Source organism: Rhinolophus sinicus, chromosome 2 (assembly GCF_057876585.1).
Source record: "Rhinolophus sinicus isolate RSI-liver-muscle chromosome 2, RSI-T2T, whole genome shotgun sequence".
In the NCBI taxonomy this organism is placed as follows: domain Eukaryota; kingdom Metazoa; phylum Chordata; class Mammalia; order Chiroptera; family Rhinolophidae; genus Rhinolophus; species Rhinolophus sinicus.
In genome coordinates this window covers 44,879,168-44,900,663 of record NC_142502.1, presented here as the reverse complement: position 1 = coordinate 44,900,663, position 21,496 = coordinate 44,879,168, and the positions used below count along the sequence as shown (strand labels likewise).

Below are 21,496 nucleotides of genomic sequence, written 5' to 3'. Positions count from 1 at the left end.
CTCTAATAGTATGTTCTTACTGTGTTTTGTTTAAGAAACCTTTGCTTATCCCAACATCACAAAGATTCTTATATTTCCTTCTTGAGGTCTTAATAGTTTTAGGTTTTCCATTTAGGTTTATGATATCTTTTGAGTTAATTTTTGTGTGTGGTGTGTAAGGATTGATGTTCTTAAAACTTTCTACCTTCGTTTCTATTTTCCTTTTCATTCTTCAAAGCTTATGGAGAAAGCGCATATGCCTATAAGGTGTGCACTACAGAAACTATTTCAGGGGAGACCGGAATGTACGTATCTTGTTCCCCAGAACGACCCTGACTTCAGTAATGCCCCCACAACAATTAGTGGGGCTTTATTAACTTGGCCACTGAAAGAGAGTCAGGTTTTAGCAAAATCATAGGAAAGCTTGTCTTTAATTATGATCAAAATTTACATCAGAATGCCTTGAAGAAGTACATATTTGGTTTATAAAAATATTCCTGAGGCATTTTGTTTGGTGGAGTAGGGAAGGGTGGTGTATACATGCGCGTGCACACTTGTGTCTGTTTTATGGGTATTAGTGCTGTGATTTTCTTTTAGTTAACCACAAGAAAGAAAAAGCAAACAACAAAAGATGTGTATGTCCATGCACGTGGAGATAATTCCCATCTTATGAGCTAATGGGAAGAGGGAAGAAAAATGCTGGGTGGCTACAGATTGAGACAGAATGAGATTTCCTGTTTACTCCATCTTCTGCCTTGGGGCAGCTCTTCTTAAATATTTAAGTTGGATAAACTTATGTATAAATTTTTCTTGGCTAAGTGTTATTCGTGTTTTCATTTATCCTTCTTGGAGTTCAGTCCTCTTAGCTGTAAAATGAAGGGACCAAACTTGGTCGTAATTTTCTAAACGTCATTCATGTGCTACCTTCATAACTAGCCAAGTCCGTGTAGTAGTCAGTGTTGTACACTGGGGATTTTTCTGTAAACTAACTTCCCTTTTTAAAAGGAAACTTTACTATGTAGGGTGTCAGATTGGTACTACACTTATTGGGGGGATCACTTCATAGATATGTAAATGCCTAACCACTGTGCTGTACACCTGAAACTAATATAAAATAATATTGAATGTCAACTATAATTATATATATATATATATACATATGCATAAATATACATGTATGGTCACAGGATGTAAAATACAGCGTAGGGAATATAGTCAATGGTATTGTAATAGCTATGTGTGGTATCAGATGGGTAGTAGACTTGTTGGGGTTATCACTTTGTGAGGGTTGTGAGTGTCTAATTGTTACGTTGTTTTGTACACCTGAAACTAGTAATAAAATTAAAAAACAGAAAAAAGTAAAAGGAAACTTTATGTCCCTACCGTGAGTGAAAACTATTATTTGATAAAATTTATTATTTGATAAAATAAATAATACATAGCAAATTATATCTGCCTGTATATAATTTAAAATCATCTCATGTGGTAAGATTATTACACTGTGGGAAAACAGCCTGTTCACTGAATCATCTTTATGGTTTTCTTCTGATTTTAACAATTTAGTTTGTTATCCTTTGCTCATGTAACTGTTATTTCTTGTTAGAATTTTCTTGTTTGTGGCCTCTGCCATAAAGCAAAGGCTAATTTGGTTTAATAGTCAAAGGTTGAACAGCCACTTTTATAGAAATTTACCATCTTAACCAGCCTGTCCTAATAGATTAAAATTTTATGCTTTGATTTACATTTTTGAAAAAGCTGATATCCGTGGTAAATATGGTACAGTTCTATGGAGAGCATTGGCTTAGAGGGAGAACTTCAAAAGTGAAAAATTAAAATGTCAGTGAACTAAACACAGAAAATAGAGCCATGAGATTAGCAGGGGATCGGATGGGACAGTCAGACGTTTTTCGGGGATTAGTTTGGTGCTGCCTACCTTATCCTTTAGATAAGTATTGGTTCAAAAGGGGACATTTAGAATGTAGCTCTTCGTAACTGAACTTGAAAAGCATGCTTGTATTTTTTTTTTTTTTTTAACAGTCTAACATGTGCTTTTAGATTTCTTCAGAGGCCCCACGGTGTCAAATATCCGCCTGGCTGGTTTAGAGTACGTTCTGCACTTCACTGCCCTGAATGGGAAGATTTACTTTCGAAGCTATAAGTAAGTGCGTTTCTTAGCATGTTCTTGTTAATCCCTGTGGCTGGCATTTTAGTGTGACTGTTCTCTAGAGCTCAAACTTAGAACTGATGTCTGGCCAAAATTTTGTATGGAGTTTGCAGAATAGCAGTGATACAGCAGCTCTGTGCTACTCTCAAGTCTGTCTCTCATTCCCCTGCTACCGTCTGCGTCTGAACCCCTACTTTTCCAGGGCCCCCGAGGATGTAATGTATACCCCTTCTGAGCTTAGAACATTAATTCAGTCTTGACTCCCCCCCACATTTGTGCAGTATCTTCTTAGTTTTCTTGACTGGATTTAGAGCACCAAGCCACAAGACTTAGGCCAGCCAAAGCAAATCTCAAAATCCTGAGTGTAAAAAATAGAACCCGAGAGGAATAAAGATTCAGTGGTTAGATTCATTTTACCGTCTTCAGCCTATGCCTTCTGCCCCTACCTGCACCACAATATAAATCCTAACAGGCTATTGTTTTGTGTTAAAAAGCTTAATGGCATGCTACAATTGTGCCTTTGAGGTAAGCATGACTTTTCTTACCTAAAGTAAGGTGTTGGCACTGGTTGATACAGCCCACACTTTCCTAGAGAATACATTGACTTGGACAAACTGCCTTCCTTTGAACCTTGAATTCAGGCTGATGTTTACTTTGAGCTGTGGCACCGCCTGAGAGCCAGACAGCTCAGTGTTGAAAGCGTCTTCTGTGTAACAGTGCTGCTTCTGCAACCATTTGTGGACTTCATTTCTTCTATGGTTTTTAATTTTTTTTCTTCATAATGGAATAATACATGGTTGACCAACTTATGTCCAGTGAGCATCCAAATGAAACTAAATATTCACCTCCTTTGTGAATAATTTGCATCTTTGTCTCAACTGTATTGAGTCAGACGTACTCAGTTCTTTTTACTATATGCTAGTACCACTGCTTACGTTTTTCTGTTTTCCTCTTGTTTAATAATAGTAGAAAGCAAAATGCAATAAAAAATTCGCATGACTACAAGATGTAATTAGGGATTTTATAATCATTTTTAGCTCATTGAGATTTAAACTCCCTTAAGTCTGTTGTTTGAATTTCCCAACTTGATTTTGGGGCTTTCAAAAATAGATTTTATTCTAAAGTTGGTAACTCCTATTTAGAGAACAAGAAACAAAAGATGAATAATTGCTAACATAAGTTTGTTTGTTTTTTAAACTTGTTTTAAACAGGGAGACCCTGGGGATGCAAATGAAATGAATAATAACAATCACCTAAACTTTTATGGTGAACAATTTCAAAGAAAGTGTCAGAACTTGTATGAGAGTTAAGAAACATTAATTTGTAAAAAAAAAAAGAAAAAAGAAAGAAGCACAGAGAAAACAAAACAAAATGGACAGAAAATTAGCAAATCAGACTTTGAAACAAAGATAAATTAGCAGTATAACTATACACATCCATCCACTTAACTTTAAGAATACAAGGTATGATCAAAAAATATGGTGAATGTTTAAATTTGAAAATTATTACAGTAAAAGACACATTGCCATTAATCCCCCTCAAAATACTGCCCCTCACTCTGAACACACTTACCCATCATTCTTGCTGCTTTTTGAAGCAGGTCTGGAATTGAGTGTCTATTTCATCCTCCATCATGACAGTGCTCCGTGTCACACCTGGCTTCTGGTATGGCAATTTCTGTCAAATAAAAACATCACAGTGTGTCCTCATCCACCTTATTCACCGGATCTGACACCATGTTGACTTCTGGCCCTTCCCCAAAGTCAAAATGACCATGAAAGAAAAATACATTTTGAATTGATTCAGGACATCGAGGCAGCCACCACAGCACAACTAAAGACACTCACGAAAGAGGACTTCCAGAACTGCTTCAGAAAGTGGCAAGAACAATAGGATAAGTGTATTTGGAGTGAGGGGGATTAATGGCAGTGTGTCTTTTACTGTAGTCTTTTTTTTAAATTGAAACATTCACTGTATTTCTTGATCACACCTCGTATAATTGCTGGAGTCACCATTAGGTTAGTTTGGCAGCTCCTATAATGAAAAAAAACGTTGGAATTTTTAAAATCAGAGACACTAGTGTAGAGTTTTAAAGATGTTTCATGTATGCCTTTTAATGCCTGTTAGCTGTTGAAAGCAAACTGCTCCTAGGAACAGGTCACTAAATACGTGGATCAGCTTAGCCTCCAGGGACTTTGCCGGGCTTGGCAGGGGAAGAAGAGGTAGTCCCGGGAGCGAGCGTCATCTCTGAGCCCGGTGCCTGTCTCTGGGCTGGGGTTTGCCACATGATATGGACAGTTCACTGAGGGTGTCCGTTTTTCATTTGCAAAGTGTAAATACCATTTAGGTAATTTTGAGGTCCCTCTGAGATTGGTCCTTTGTAAGAGGGAGAGGGGAGCCGCTAGAGGTGGGAATATGACAAACTTAGAATTGGGTTGTTTTGCCTTATTCAAGTGGGTATAAATGACAGCGTTTGACTTAGTGCAGCTCCTCAGACATTTGTGCAGCCTGCACTATCGTGTCTTGCCCTCTTTCTTTTACTGTGACTCAGCCCTTAAGCAGTTGGTGAAAGGTAATAGGTAATATTCACGCACATTATTTTTGAAGGTTAGTAAGGCTTATAAAATGGTTTTGAGCTTGGATGAAAGGAATTTTGTACATGAAATTATATTAATACAACCTTTGACCTGACCTTCTAGGGGAAACCAGTGTTACTGATTTCTTTCTGTATAATTTACAATAATTAATTCCTTATATATGAATGGCAATTTGCATTCTTTGGATAACTTTATTCACTACAGGTCTAGAGCCATTAATATGAAACAAAATCTTTAATAACTATATGTCTTTGCAATGGCATTGGTTAAGTTTTAAGGGGCAGAAATATGCAAAACAAAGTTAGCGTTCTTTTAAAAGCAAACAACCTACTAGGAAAGGAGTTTAAATGAGAATAGAATGTCAGCAGAAGAAAGGAATAAGGAATGGAGAAAAATAAGGAAATTACAATTTGAACAAGAGTGGTAATGCCAGTCTTTCTCAAGAAATATGCAAATAATATTTAAAAAGTATATAGAAATTACCAATTAATATATCTAATAGCCTGAGTCCATTTGAGAGGGAAGGAACTGGGTTCTGTTCGCCTTTGTGTCCCTGCATCTGGTGCCATATTCTCTTGCAGAATTGATGAGTGTTACTTTTGATACAGAGCTTATAGGGAAAACAGAACAAATAGAACAAACAAAACAGGGCCAGCCCGATGGCTCAGGCTGTTGGAGCTCCGTGCTCCAAACGCCAAAGACTGCCACATGGACCAGTGGGCTCTCAACCACAAGGTTGCCGGTTCGATTCCTCGACTCCCTCAAGGGATGGTGGGCTCCGCCCCCTGCAGCTAAGATTGAACAGGCATCTTGAGCTGAGATGCCGCTGAGTTCCCCGGATGGCTGGGTTGGAGCACGTCCTCTCATCCACAAGGTTGCTGGTTTCGACTCCTGCAAGGGGCTGCGCCCCCTGCAACTAAAAACGGCAACTGGACCTGGAGCTGAGCTGTGCCCTCCACAACTAAGATCGAAAGGACAACAACTTGACTTGGAAAAAGTCCTGGAAGTACACACTATTCCCCAATAAAGTCCTGTAAAAAAAAAAAAAACTTTAAAAAAACCAAAACAAAACAAATTTGAAGTTAGGATCGGAGATAGAGATTAGGCATATGATGTAAAAGTTCTGGGCAGTAGATATTGGTTGGAGCTAGGAAATCCTGGAATTAAATGTGTACAGTAGTCCCCCCTTTTCCATGGGGCATGTGTTCCAAGACCCCCAGTGGGTGCCTATATCTGAGAATAGTACCAAACCCTAATCAAGTTCTTCGACTTGTCAGTTTCTTCATTGGCAGATGTAGCCTCTCCATTAATTTTTGTGTTTTCAGCCCAAGCTCATTCTTCAATCTATAACCATCCTTCACTTGTAGTAAATGGCTTGGTGTCACTTGTTTTAGTAGATCTCTTACCGAAGTCTTCATTATAGGCTCAATGCTTTCTCGTGTAACACTTTGCTGGCAGTCAGAACACATTTTCTGTTCATGACTTCCACACACAAATTAATATCTTTTTCCGTCTTAACTAAGCACTTACCGTGCACTGTGGCTGTAAATGTGCAGTTTTAGGTATGACAGCAAAACTAGCACAGATCTTTTTTCTTCTTCATAATTTCACGGATAGAAGATTTGTTCTTACCGTAGACCTTAGCAACCTCAGCTTATGATTTTTCGTTGAGAACTTTCACCTTTTCACTTAAAGGAAACACTTTACGGTTAATCTTTGGCATATCTGAATTTCCAGCATCATTACTCTTGCACTTTGGGGCCATTATTAAGTAAAATAAGGGTTACTTGAACATACACACTGTAATACCTTGAGAGTCGACCTGATAACTGAGACAGCTACTAAGTGACTAATGGGTGGGGAGTGTGTACAGTATGGAGACACTGGGCAAAGGGATCATTCATGTCCTGGGCAGGACAGAGTGGGACAGCGTGAGCTTTCATCATGCTACTCAGAACAACATTCAATTTAAAATTTATGAATTGTTTATTTCTAGAATTTTCCATTTAATATTTTTGGACCACTGTGGACCACAGGTAACTGAAACTGTGGAAAGCAATTGCATCTTTAAAAAGAAAAGTTGCGGTGTGTATAATGGGATAAAGGTGAAAGGAATGGTTTTAATTTGTTTCTAATGAGTTTGATGTTTAATAGTCTCTTCCTTTTGCTTAGCATGATCATAAATATTATTTATAAACATACTCAGTGAAGTAATTAAAACTAGACAGTTAAAACCATAGACAGTATGGCACCATAACTTAGTTCTTCGATGAATAATAGCAACATATGTTGTTATTCGAAAATAAGCTTAATTATATATACTACTAAAAAATTATTTTGTTAGGAGGACGCTTCTATAAATAAAAAGGTGCTTTAGAGGAGCTTTGCCATACAGCGGTGGGTGATCTGAATCCATCAGGCATGCTGTGATCTGTTCTGGATTGACAAGTTTCCATTTAGCTGAAAATGAACATTTTAAGCAGTAGGAAATTTTTTGATTAAAATTTTATATATAATTCCCCTGATTTCGTAAGTAGTCAACTGAACACACTTTTTATTGATGTGATCATTAAGAAACTAATCTTGCTATGAATTTAGCATTATAAATATCATTTATTTGGAGGCATTGAAAAAGTGGATGCAAATACAGAAGTATGTGCGATATGATGTAGTCAAATAAATGGTCATTGCCCCCATATGTTTTGAATAGCTCTTTGGGAAGATACCCTGAACCAGTCAACTTTAGCTTCGAAAACTATTTTCCCCCTCAGTGAGTCTGAGGCAGGCATTCTCTCTCAGGTCTCTTCTCCTGGAACCATGTGAAGAGAGTGGCCTTAGAACTCTGTTTTAGGTTCTTTTTCCCTGTGCTTGCTCCCTTCAAGTCCCATACTAATATTTGTTTTATCTTTTTTTTTTTCCATTTAACTTCTTATTTATTTTATTTTATTTAATTAATTAATTTTTTAAAGGAGGGCACAGCTCACAGTTGCCCATGCAGGGATCGAACCGGCGACCTTGGTGTTATCAGCAACACGCTCTAACCAACTGAGCTAACCGGTTACCCCTTGTTTTAGCTTTTCATAGTTTTTTTGTTTGTTAGTTTAACACTTCCGCTCTTTACATATGCTAGACTGGTGTTTTCTTCTTTTTCTTTTTTTTGCCTTGCTCAATTGGGTATAAATTACTGTGTGTGATACAGCATATTTATCACTGTGACTCTTCCTGAAAGTAAGTAAACGAACGCACCTCCTGTGGGTGGACTGTGTTGGTTGACCATCTGTGCGTGAGGCAGTGATGCGCTGCGCTTAGGGACTAATGGGCTGGCAATGAGCTTTTGCACACACACTTCTTCCTGCTGTTTGCTGCTCTCTTGGGTATTCCTTACTGTGCTTTCCTCTTTTTATTCTTCTCTCATGTCATCTATTGCCTCTCACACTCCAGCCTTTGTGTGACAAGGTTGATCTTTTATAAACATTGCTATTCAGTCAGTTGTTTTTTTCCATTTGGAGATCTGGCCACTGTCACAAATTGAGTCATCTTAGACAGTCTTCAGATCTCTCAGCTATTTTTGTGGTACCTATCACTCACAAAAAGAATTTGCCAGTTTTCCCTCTTCCCCATGCTATCCCTCATGTTTCCAGATCCAGAGCTATTTGTTTATGTGGTATCCAGAAAGTTGTGGTTTTTGTTATATTAAGGTTTTAAATTTCATTCCAGTCTGTAGAGATTAGTAAATGTTGGTGCTGTGGAGAAAAGTTGATTCTGAATGGGTCTTAGAGAAACAAGAATTTCTTTTTTTTTTTTTTTTTTTAATTAAATTTATTGAGGTGACAATTGTTAGTAAAATTACATAGATTTCAGGTGTACAATTCTGTATAAATTTCTTAATCATGTAAACATAATGCCTCAAAGACCCAATTAAAATTATTTTTATGCTTATGTAAATCTTAATGTAAGATGAAGAAGTCACATCAAAAGATTCCGTTTCTTAGAAGAATTGTCTATCTCACTTGCTGTTTCTCAATAATACTGTATACTTTGATTTTTAAAACTAAGCAAACCAAAAAATACATTTGGCCTACATGTATAAAGTATTTAAGAAGCTTCATCGTTCTAAAGATTTTTGCCATTTTATGAAACTAATTTTCTTGAACACAAATTTTTGGTGGGGGTACGATTTTGACCAAAGTCAGAGCAACATTTCTTTTTTCCTATTTCATGAAGGTTGCTGTTGAAGAAGTCTGGTTGCAGAACACCACGGATTGAATTGGAAGAGATGGGACCCTCATTGGATCTGGTTCTGAGGAGGACACATCTGGCATCAGATGACCTTTATAAATTATCCATGAAAATGCCAAAAGCCCTTAAGGTACATGACTTGTAGATTGGTGCCATATTTATTTGTATATTCCATTCTTTCCAAAAAGGATTCGCAGCATGCATTTAAAGAATGTAAAGAGATCAATAAAATAGATAAAATTTGGCTCTCAGAGCCAAGAAAAGGAAGAAGAAACAAATTAGCTAACCATGAAGGATAATAAAAGAGTTGCAGAAACCAGGCATCATGTGTGGCTGAGAGCTTTCTGGCAGCCATGACTGCTAGTTTTCAGCAAAAAAGGAGAATTGTTTTGGGCTTTGTGAAGACTGGGAATTCAGAACACAGGATATGTAACTCATACTTGCATAAACTGTATTTTGACTTCTGAATGGTTTTAAAAAACAAGTAGAGATGGCATCTCTGGAATGCCAATAAAGATTGAAATGACAGTCACAATTCCTTAATCTAAACACAGGAAATTCTCTCAGTGCATGTCAAAGGTTAGTGTGGTCTGTACTGTGTCTCAAAGCATGGTCTGACAGTTTACCTGGGAATTGTTAGAAATGCTGGATCTCAGGTCCCACCCTAGGACTACTGAATTAGATCTGCATTTTAACAAGATCCACAAGTGACTTGTATGTACACTTGAGTTTGATAAGAAAGGTCTATAAGGGCTATGTACTCTATCATTGAAGGGGTGCTCACTAGTGGAAATTATTAGTCAGGTACTTGTGCACTAGACTTCTTTCAGTTCATGGCAGTAGAGACCATTAAATACATATATACATATATATATATTCTTGTTTCACAGCCAAAGAAGAAGAAAAATATCTCCCATGATACTTTTGGTACAACTTATGGAAGGATTCATATGCAGAAGCAAGACCTAAGCAAACTACAAACCAGGAAAATGAAGGGGTTGAAGAAACGACCTGCAGAAAGGATAACAGAAGACCAGGAAAAAAAATCAAAGAGAATTAAAAAAAATTGATGGAACTTAGCCAATAACTACAGTTTTATTGTAGTTTGTTAACTTAAGAGAATTATCAAAGCATCAGTCATATCTGAGTTTTTTTACAAGATGTTATTGTATATTTTTATAACATAATTTACCTAACCTGTATGTTATACAATGAATAGTAATATACTATTATTAGGTAGAAATTAAGCCTCTTACTTGAGACATTACGCCCTGGTCTGCCATTTTTTCTCTATGATAAATTTCCCTCTGTCCACCCCTTTGCAAAATCCCCTGTCTCATTGGGTGGGTTGAGTGAGGAGGGATGTCCAGAACTACCACTGGTGTCTCGGCATTTCTCGGTTAAACTTTAGATACAATGAGGAGGCCGTGGAAAGTAGAAATGGCCCAAAGGAACTGTGTGTACACTCAGTATGACCTACCTGGAAAGTTAACCCATCTCCCAACGTAAACCTACAGCCTGGATTTATTTTTTACTTTTCAGTTATTTTGCCTGAAATTTGACTAGTTAGAGATTCATTTGATATTTTAAGCTTTTTGTCATAAAACGTAGGTCTCTAAGAGAGAGCTTCACTACTTGATCATTGACATATTACTTTACTATTGATTGTTTTAAGAGATTCTGCTAGTAAATGGAGCCCTACCCCCTTCTCTGAGAGAAAGGAAATTTTGATAGGGGTAGAAGTAGGAAAGGAGAGAATGAGTAGGTTTTAAGACAGGGCACTTTAGGCTACTGGGTAGGCAGAGGTTGCACAAAGGCCCTGGGTGTTTGCATACCGAGTAGGAGTAAGCAAAAACTTGTTTTGAAATTTTCTTGGAAGACTGGCCCTGTGCCTGGGAAAGTGGGAAGAAGCTTTCTACGTCCTCCTCCTGGTGTTGTATACTTGCTTCCCCTACATGTAAAATGTAGGTTCCTGGATTGAGTCCCTGACAAAGAAGCTCCTTTATACAAGTGCAAGCCAATTCTGTTGTAAAAGCTCAAACATACATAAACCATAATTTGTTACATGATGTAGAAATGCTTTGTTTTCAATTTCCTACCAAGGAGCCTCTCCATGCCTAGATGTGCGTGTGTTTATGGGAGGTTGCTGGCACTAAGCTCAAGTCTCAGTTTTACCTTCCATATCCTTTTCTTTCTCTTGTAAACCCTTAGTCTTCCCTCTCTCCCCATTCCTTTCCAAATGGTTAATATTCTCCTCCATAAAAACGAGGAAGCTGGTATCACTCGTTTATACTTGTTGCTTGCTTATGCATTTGACCAAAACCCACACTGTTGTAGATCTGAAGCAGGCAATTTGCGTTTTATGTCTAAATGAAGAGAAGGCTGAAATGATTCATATTGTGCCATCTGCAAGTAGATGGGCAATAGGTGGAGAGAAGGCAATAGGCCAGTTATAACAGGGGCATCAGAAATGATGGATGCTGCTTAGTCGTTTCCCAGTGCCTGACCCTTGACTGGTCCAGCTGAAGCTAATGGAGGTAGTGATTCAGGAGGCAAGGCAATGAGTCTCTCCAGGCACTTAAAGGAAGGACCCTGCTATGCCTTGACCCTTCACCAGGAAGGATCCACCCCAGCAATGCAATCTTAATGTAAAAATAGCCACATATTCTGTATGTGGGTGTTTTTTGTTGTAATCACTAGCCCTCTTGTTTGAGATTTGGTAATGGATCCTTTGCTTCCTATATAATTTCTATCTCTGATAGAGTGTCTAGTAAGTATTTGAATGCTCTTCACTAAGAGAAGTATTACGTAATGTTACTGAAATCTAATTCAATGACATTGTTGAAAAGTCTTTTTGTTATAGTTGTCAAACCATCTGGAACCCATGATCCACCATTTATATCACTGTTTTTATGGGACGTGCATTTTAAGTGCACTTGTCCTTGAACTTTAGAATACAACATATATAAATTAGAGAATATGTATTCATTTCAAGAAAAGTGATAAATTGTCTTCAGGTTTATATAACTGTGGATTTTGGTAGATGAGGAAAGCAGGTTAGGGTTTCTTTATACCAAACTCCTTGTATTGTTTCTAGGGTGTTAGTATTAATACCAAGCTGTATATGATTTCATGAAATTTGGTTCCTTTTTTTAACTTAAGTGCTGATATTTATTTTCTTGGTATTGAACATAATCCAAAGTAGAGATGTTATTACCCAAGTCAAGAAAGAAAGAAAAAAAAGAACTAACCCCAAGTCAGTTTTCATTCACCTGATTATCTAGCTGCTTCTGATCTCTCTTTTATTTGTATTTTTAGCCGTTTTGCCTCCCTTCCCCACAGTGGGTACGGCCAGGAAAGGATTCAAAGAAGCTTAAAAATGGACGAAGTTAGAACCACTGCTAAAATTTGACCAACGAGGGAAGGTTGGTTTATTTTTTAATAATGAAATTTCAGTTATCGATGCTTTGTCCATCATAAAATTAAGAGCTTGCAAAAATACAGGGTCTTCATTATGTCCTTATGCACTTTTAGTAGATCACAGAAGTGGTCAAAACATCCCATAGCTGCATTGAAGGCAAATATATCCTAGCATATATACATTATAAAATTGTATAGAATATTATTCATATCCCTGGAAATAAGCTACTGTGAACAAGATAAAATGGGTTTGCTGGCTTGAGGTTTATGCTAGCTGTGAGAAGAAAGTAAACTTGCATTTAAATGTATGTTGTTTTCCTCTCATACCAAGAATTTGAGTTCACGTTTAAAAACAGCAAAGATGTCACTGTGTTTCCTGTACCACCCAGAGTGGGCCATGTTAGGAATTTTAACTGCCTTGGTTGAATTGGAGTCATTTAGCACTTGTTCCATTTAAAAACCCTTTGGGAAGAGTTTTAGAATATGGCATAAATGTAAGATAGGCGTTTCTTTGTAGATAACCAACATGCATTTTAATTGTTTTTGTTCTGCTGCTTCCTTTAAACAACTTCCCTTCTCCTGTCCCCAACCCATCTCATCCATACCGCACCCTTCACAGACACTCTGGGCGTGTTCCAAACACTGGGAGAAAGGGCTACTAAGCAGGGATGGGGCCAACATGAAAGAAGGCAGATAAAGAGGAAATGGCACAGCTTCTAGTATTTAGCAGTTAGGGCTTTTGCCAAGCAAAGATCAAAGCTCCTGAGCTTTAGGTACTTTACTGGATTGAGATTGATCCTCCAGCTCAAAACTGGGTGTCTGAGGGCTCAGCTAGAAGCAGAGTGGCAGTTGCTGGCTCCGGGAGGTGTGCCCTCCCACTCAGCTGGAACCCAGGGCTGCAGAGGCACTTCCCCTGAACACCAGATTGGGAAGGGGCCAGCAACTAGCATTCGAGTTGAGGCTGTGTTCAGGTCATGGCTCTGTCCTCTCAAATACCTCAAGTGAGCTCAGAAAGAGGTGCCTGGAAGGCAAAGCAGAGCCTATTGAACTGGTGCATTTGAAAAGAACTTGGAAGAGGCACATTCATCAACTTGAGAGGTTTATTTTCCCAATACTTTATCTAGTTCCCCAGAGTCAAAAAACAGCAAGGTGACCTGACTGAGACATCACTTGAGGTGACAACCTGCAACAGCACCTCTGGCCCAGGCTCTCAGAGGCAGCTTGGGGTTTATGGCATTGGGGAAAAGAGCTTGAGAATTCATTACTGTCCCCACTGGACCTCATTTCCATTCATTTGGCTCACCACTTAAAGCTAGCCTATATCACAGATGTGTCTGAGTTTTACTCCCAGCACCGTCTGCCATACAGGGGGACTTGGAGAAGGGTTAGACAGAATCTTGAAAAAATCATAAACAAAGCTCAAGTGTCATGGGAGCTCCTCAAAAGTGGAATATGTGGGAGGGAGGGACAGCAGGCAGTGGGTTGGGTGGGAAGTTGTGGCATTAAACTGACATCTGATGCTCTCTTGAGAGCTCAGCTAAGATTTAAAAGGACAAGGGCCCAGTTAAAGATGGTACAAAGCCATGGGCAAGACCAGTTAGTGGTATGCTTCTCTAAGAGTAGTGTTTGAAGTGGTACTTCCCAACATTTCTCCCAGAAATGCAAAGGAAAAAAACGAAGTTTTGTTTTGTGGTGGTGGTGGTGGTGGTAGTCGTATCACAAAATTTTTTAAAGGTCCTGATAAGGCAGGTGGTGTACTCCTAGGTGGCAGAATTGTTATGTGATTGCCATGCTTAGAAAATGAGAGGAGCAGAGCCATCATGGTTGAGAAGTGGGGCTCCAGCGAGGATGCCTGTCCTAACCTCAGAGTGGCTGAGAGGTGTATGGAAAGCACCTGGCTGATTGAAATGACTTGGAACCTCAATCCTAGACAAGGACAGTCAGTTAATCTTGAAGAAATTGTGGGGAAGTAGAGTGAGGCAGAGGTAGTTATCGTCTAGATTTGGCTCTGGCAACATTTTGGGAAGAATCATTAGGTGGCTTGTGAGCTCTTAGAAATGGTGGTAGTCATCACTTCCGGCGTGAGTTCTCTGGGAGCGAAGAGTGTCACCTGATTCCCTTGTTTGAAAGGAGTACTTGTGTGGTACATAGGGGAGTAATTGTTCACTCCACATTTCTCTAGCATTATTATGTTTCAAGCATTGTGCTAGAATAATGCTTTACACTGTACATGTTTACAATTTAGAAAACATTTAAAATACAAGTTTGATTTTTCCCTAATTATAAAAAAACAAATAATTTTTCTGATTATTGAAGAGAAAGTTGCAGGGAAAAAAATAAAAATCATCTATAATCTCATCATCCAGAGATAAACACCTGTTAACATTTTGCTGTATTTCTTACCATTTCTTAAAAATGCAGGTTCTTGAGAATATCTTACTATGTTATTCAGAGTTCTGCTTTAAAAAGAATACATTTTTTAAAGTAAATATTTCTTAAATGAATTCCCACAAGCAGGGAAGTACTCAATGAGTAAATGCGATGATATTTTACAAAGTGAACAACACATTGTCTAACCGTTATCAAGATCAAAAAATAGAAATATTAAGACCCGCAGAAGCCTTTTGCACCCCTTCAGTCATTAGCCCATTAGTAGGGTTAACTACTGGGAGCCCTGCTCTTTAAAAATCAGTGTTATAAGGGCCAGCCCGGTGGCTCAGGCGGTTAGAGCTCCGTGCTCCTAACTCTGAAGGCCGGTTCGATTCCCACATGGGCCAGTGGGCTCTCAACCATAAGGTTGCCGGGTTCGATTCCTTGAGTCTCTCAAGGGATGGTGGGCTCTGCCCCCTGCAACTAAGATTGAACACGGCACCTTGAGCTGAGCTGCCGCTGAGCTCCCGGATGGCTCAGTTAGTTGGAATGCGTCCTCTCAACCAGCAGCGGAAACTGGACCTGGAGCTGAACTGCACCCTCCACAACTAAGATTGAAAGGACAACAACTTGACTTGGAAAAAAAAATCAGTGTTATACTATAAGCATTTTTCTGTCATCAATTATAATTTTGAAAATGCCATTTTTGATAGCTATGTATTTCATTATATGGATGTGTTAGATTTTATTTAATTATTCTATTGGGCATTAATGTTTCCTTTTGGCATTGTTATAAATAATGTGATCTATATTTGCACAGAAATATTTTTAGAAAGCATTTTCATGTGCTTATTTGATATTTAAAATATCTTGTAGGAGTTACAGTATAGGTGGTGTTATATATACTTTCTGGTTGATGAAACAGAGGCTCAGAGAGAGTAAGTAACTTGTCAGCAGTTACACAGCTAAAAGAAATAAAGCTGGGCCTAGAACCCGTCTTCTAATTTCTAGTCTAGTGAATTCTCAAGACATCTAAGTCTCTCAAGGTATTCTCGTGAATCAAATGGAGAAATGTGATATAATTGAAAAAGCACTTAGGCCAATTCAAAGCAATTTGAAGGACTGCTGCACCCAAAGAGTTTTGGTGAAGAATGAATAAATCTATGACACCTACAAAGGAAATCCTTATTGGCCAGCCTCAGTACTCTGTCTTTGACCTTTGTCTCCTTAAATAATTTTATTTTCTACTGAAGACAAAGAAGACATTAAATTTGTATATTACACAAAGCAATAAGAATATTAGATGTCATACATATAAAATATCTTGGTATATAAAATATCTTGGCAGGCTGGAAGGTGAACTAAAGCCAAAAGGAGAAATTTAATAAGACAAATGAAAATTTCAGTACCTAGAAGGGATACTATGAACATAGGATAAGAGAGTTGTGGTTCTACAGTTGGGAAACTAATCCAGTATCGGTCATCCGTGTGAGCAGACTTCCAGAAAGGTCTACAGAAATTTGAGCTGCACTGACAGAAGTAGAATATTCAGGTTGACTGATATAGTATACATGAGATAGACAAGAAAGTTTAAAAATAGCAAAGCCTGATAGGAATATATGGTAATAAAAAAGTGGAGGTGACAGAGCCCCAGTGTACTCAGATGTGCTCAAACCATATCTACAGCATTTGTTCCAGTTCTGGGAACCACGCTTGAGCTACCTGGAGTGTGTTCAGAAGACGGTGATAAAGGTGATGAAGCTCTCCAAACCTTGCCAGATGAGGTTATGGGGGGAAAAAGAAACTCTCTTCTACCCTCCTAAGTTCTTCTGGCTGGTCTAATAATTAAATCGACATGAGACAGACTAACAAGAGGAAGTGACCAAATTTAATTACATATATACATATGGGAAACCATATACCGGAGAGAGTCAGAGACCCCATGTGCACGAAAGGTTCAGAGACGGAAAATGGGGTAGTAATTACATTCAGAGCTAAGGATGAGGTAGGATATCTTGGGGAAGGAAGGTCGTTTGCAGGGTAAGAAAAACAAATACTCAGTAATTTAGAAATTTGCTCTGCCCTATAGATAGGTCATAAAAAGTTACTTCTGGTGCTAACTCTTATTATGGGTAAGTCCCCTGATTTAAATTCTTTAAGGAGGAGCTAAAAGTTTCTTGTGAGCCCATGGGGTTCTCGATTGCCTTCAGCTCAAAATAAGTCACATGTCAAAGCGGCACATCTTGGAGAGGTGGGTTCTGAACCCCTTCAAGGCAGAAATAATTTATGGTGGAGGGGGACGGGGGCATGGAGGAAAGGCACAAAAATTTGTTTTTGCCATCTTAAGTGGAATATAATTTATGTACAATAAAGTACATCCATTTGAAGTGTATGATTTGGTGAGTTTTGACATTAAAATATGCCCACAAAAGTACTGGCACAATAAAGATGGGAACATTTTAATTACCCCAGAAAAATTCCTTATACCTCTTTGCAGTGCATTCTTCCTCTACCCCACACCCCAGGCAATCACTGATCTGCATTCTGTCACTATAGATTAATTGACATTTTCTAGAATTTTATATAAATAGAAGAGGAGGACTCTTGGGACTGGAGTCTTTCATTCAGCATGAAGATTTTGAGGTTCATACATCTTTATGCATCTTACCAGTTTATTGCTGAGTAGTATTCCATCATGGATGTACCACACTTTGTTTATTCATCTGTTTGTGGACATTTGGGTTGTTTCCAGATTTGGGCTATTATGAAAGAAAGCTGCTGTGAACATTCATGTTACTAGTTTTTGTGTGGACAAATACTTTTATTTCTTTTGGGTAGATACCTAGGAGTGGAATGGCTGGGTCATATCAAACATGCAATTTTACTAGGAACTGAATGAACAGAGAGATAGGGTTCCAGATGCCAGGAATCTCTAATTCTAGTGGAGGGAAAGGGGCAGTAAAACATGCAAACAAAAAGGATATGTCTACAAAGGGATAAATGATAAAAGGACAATAAAACAGAGTAGATGGAGAGTGACTAAGAAGGCTCTATTTAAACAGAGTGACAAGGGAAGATCTCTCTTAAAGCTGACCTGATGGAACTGAGTCCTGAATTTTGAGCAGGCGGTGTGTGAAGATTTGGGGGAGCACATTCCAGGAACTGGGAACGGCCACTGCAGTCTTTGAAAAAGAGTTTGACTTAAGAAGGACCTAAGAGTTGTCTTCAGATATTTGGAACACAATCAGGAAGAAAAGAGATTACATTTATTCTATGAAATTTCAGAGGCGTCAAGATGACCAACGAGTGGAAGTTAGATGGAGAAAAATTTTGGTTCAGTCCAACCTTTTAGCAGTGGGACAATTAGGGATAGGAAAAATGACCAAGTTTTAAGTTCTTTTCTGTTGTTGAGGTTTTGTTTTCTTTCTCCCCCTTTTTTTGTCTATTTGTTAAGGTATTTCCTACTAATAATGGATAACAACTACAACTAGATAGACCAGGAACCAAACCTCTGACCAACTGCAGTAATATGCACTAATTTTTAAGGCAATTCATAGAGAAATATTTCCTTATCCTACTAAGCCTAGGTTTCACCGTAGGCACTTAGAAAGGCTGGAAAGGAAGGGTTGTCTTCTTTCTTTCAAATAATATCTTCTATAGTTAATGTACAAAGAAGTGTACAAGGAAGTGCGAGAATAGAATAGCAATGGGGATGATCCTTTAAAATTTGTGTACATCTGTCCATTTAAAAATAATAGTGATTTGAAATTAATACCTACCAAAGTATTAGCCCAGATGAAAGATGCAATTACACAATTGAAAATGTATTAGAGACTATATAATTATCATAATTAATGTGCAAACTTATGAACAATAAAGGAGCAAAAGGAGGAGGAGGAAGGAATGGGGAGAGGAGAGGAGGAGAAGGAGGAACTCATCTCACTGTTGTAAGAACTCTGCTGTTTTCATCCTTCCATGATCTCCTTCAGGCCTTGATTATATGCTTCTGTAATCATGAGGTAAGAGTGCAGGTGTATTGTTAGCAGTATATAACTTTGTTGCATGTTAATTCAATAAAGCATATTGTTAATTCTCAATTTCTTATGTAAAACAGCAATAAATTTAGGGTCATCAGCAGGAGGAACTTATTGGCAGCTTTGCCGTGGGAAGGGTACAGAGTAGATAGAAGTAAGATACAAACCCCCAAGCAGGGCTCGCCACGCAGGTCCTAGTTGCCTCCAGGGAGTGTGGTATGGCCTACTTTTGCAGCCCTCGTCATCCTCAGCATCCTCAGTTTGCTCATTTACCAGTGGCAGCAAATAGCTGTTTCTCCACTAACTTGTCAAGGAATATAATCTTGTTTTTACTCTTTACTGAGATATAATTCATATATCAAAATTCACCCTTTTAAAGTGTACCATTCAGTGGTTTTAGTATTTTCATAGTTGTGCAACCATCACCATTATCTAATTTTAGAACATTTTTATCATCCCTCCTCTGACGGATTCACTTCTGTCGCTATGGATTAACCTATTCTGGAAATTTCATGGAGTGGAATGGAATGATACAATATGTGGTCTTTTGTGATTGACCTCTTTCACTTAGCATAAGGTTCTCAAGGTTCATCTATGTTGTAGCATGTGTCAGTATTTTACTGCTTTTTATGCCTGAAGAATATTCCATTTTATAGATATGCCACCTTCCATCCATTCATCTATTGATAGACGTTTGGGTTGTTTTCACCATTTGGCTATTACAAATAGTGCTGCTATGAACATTCATGTACCTATGTTTGTTTGAATACTTGTTTTTAATTCTTTTTGGCATATACCTGTGAGCAGAATAAATGAATGCAGATCATATGGTAATTCTGTTTAACTTTTTGAGGAAAAACGAAAAGTACTTTCCACAACAGCTGTACTATTTTACATTCCCACCAGCAATGTATGAGGGTTCTAATTTCTCTCACCAATACTTTTTATTATAGCCATCATAATGGATGTGAAAATGGCATCTTATGTGTTTTTTTAATGCTATTTAATTTATTTCTCCTGACCAAAAAAGAGATACTTCTTTGTCAGTAAATAACAGGATGTCATAAGCTGTTTTCAGTCAGATTTGTTTTTCATTTGCATTTCTCTGATGACCAGTTATGTTAAGCATCTTTTCATGTGCTTAGTAGCTATTTGTATTATCTTCCTTGGAGAAATGTCTATTTAGATCATTTCTTCATTTTTAATTGGGTTATTTGTCTTTTTATTATTGTTGTAAGTGTTCTTTATATTTTCTAGATACAAGTCCCTTATTACATATATGACAAATATTATCTCCTTTTCTGTGAGCTACTTTTCACTTTTTTGATGTCCTTTGAAAGCACTAAAGTTTCAAATTTTGATGATATCCAATTTGTCAATTTTTTTTTCTTTTGTATATTGTGTTTGGGCATTATGTGTAAGAAACCACTGCCTATTCCAGTGTCACAAAGACTTACTCCTATGTTTTCTTTGAAGATTTTTAGAGTTTTAGCTCTTACAATTAGCTCTTTGATCCATTTTGAGTTAATTTTTGTATATGGTGTGAAGTAGGGTGTCTAACTTTATTCTTTTACATATGGATATCCAGTGTCCCAGCAAGATTTATTGAAAAGACTATCCTTTTACAAATGGTCAAAAATAAATTCACAGCGAATATGAGCATTTATTTCTGTACTTTCAGTTCTATTCCTTTGATCTATATGTCTATCTTTATGCCAGTACCACACTGTCTTGGTTACTGTAGATTTGTAGTGAGTTCTGAAATGAAGAAATGTGAGTCCTCCAACTGTGTGTTCTTTTTTGAGATTATTCTGTTTATTCTGGGGCTCTTGAATTTCCATATGAATTTTAGGAACAACTTGCCAATTTCTGCAAAGATGTCGGCTTCTTTGTGTTGAATCTGTAGATTAATTTGAGGAATATTTCCATTTTAACAATTTTAAGTTTTCCAATCCATGAACATGGGATGTCTTTCCATTTATATAGGTCTTTCTTATTTTCTTTCAGGGATATTTTGTAGTTTTTAGTGTACAAATTTTATGCTTCTTTTGTTAAAGTTAGTCCTAAGTATTTTTTTTATGCTATTGTAAACAGAATTCTTTATTTTATTTTTAGTTGCTCATTGTAACTCGTGTAGAAATACAATTTATATTTGTATGTTGCTCATGTATTCTGCAACCTTGCTAAACTTGTTTATTAGTTCTAATAGTTTTTAGTGGATACCTTAGGATTTTCTATATGCAAGATCACATCATCAGCTAATAGGATAGATTTACTTCTTTTTTTTTTTTTTTTTAAGATTTTATTAGGGAAGGGGAACAGGACTTTATTGGGGAACACTGTGTACTTCCAGGACTTTTTCCAAGTCAAGTTGTTGTTCTTTCAATCTTAGTTGTGGCAGGCACAGCTCAGCTCCAGGTCCAGTTGCGGTTGTTAGTTGCAGGGGGTACAGCCCACCATCCCTTGTGGGAGTCAAACAGTCATCCTTGTGGTTGACAGGAAGTGCTCCAACAGACTGAGCCATCCGGGAGCTCAGCGGAAGCTCAACTCAAGGTGCTGTGTTCAATCTTAGTTGCAGGGGGTGGAGCCCACCATCCCTTGTGGGAGTCAAGGAATCCAACTGGCAACCTTGTGGTTGAGAGCCCACTGGCCCATGTGAGAATCGAACCAGCAGCCTTCGATATTAGGAGCAT

The 21,496-nt window shown here is 37.9% G+C and overlaps 1 protein-coding gene across 3 annotated transcripts in view; it reads left to right on the top strand.

The window, feature by feature from the left end:
• The window catches only part of RPF2 (ribosome production factor 2 homolog), a 34,236-nt gene extending 21,295 nt beyond the window's left edge, over positions 1 to 12,941 (top strand). For all 3 annotated transcript variants that reach the window (XM_019735011.3, XM_019735013.3, XM_074333447.2), the window contains 3 exons: positions 2,035 to 2,137; positions 8,965 to 9,109; positions 9,870 to 12,941. In XM_019735011.3, coding sequence (XP_019590570.3) covers positions 2,035 to 2,137; positions 8,965 to 9,109; positions 9,870 to 10,049 — 428 coding nt within the window. In that variant the 3' untranslated portion in view covers positions 10,050 to 12,941. The remainder of the gene's footprint in view (positions 1 to 2,034; positions 2,138 to 8,964; positions 9,110 to 9,869) is intronic.
• Positions 12,942 to 21,496: the final 8,555 nt, after the last annotated feature.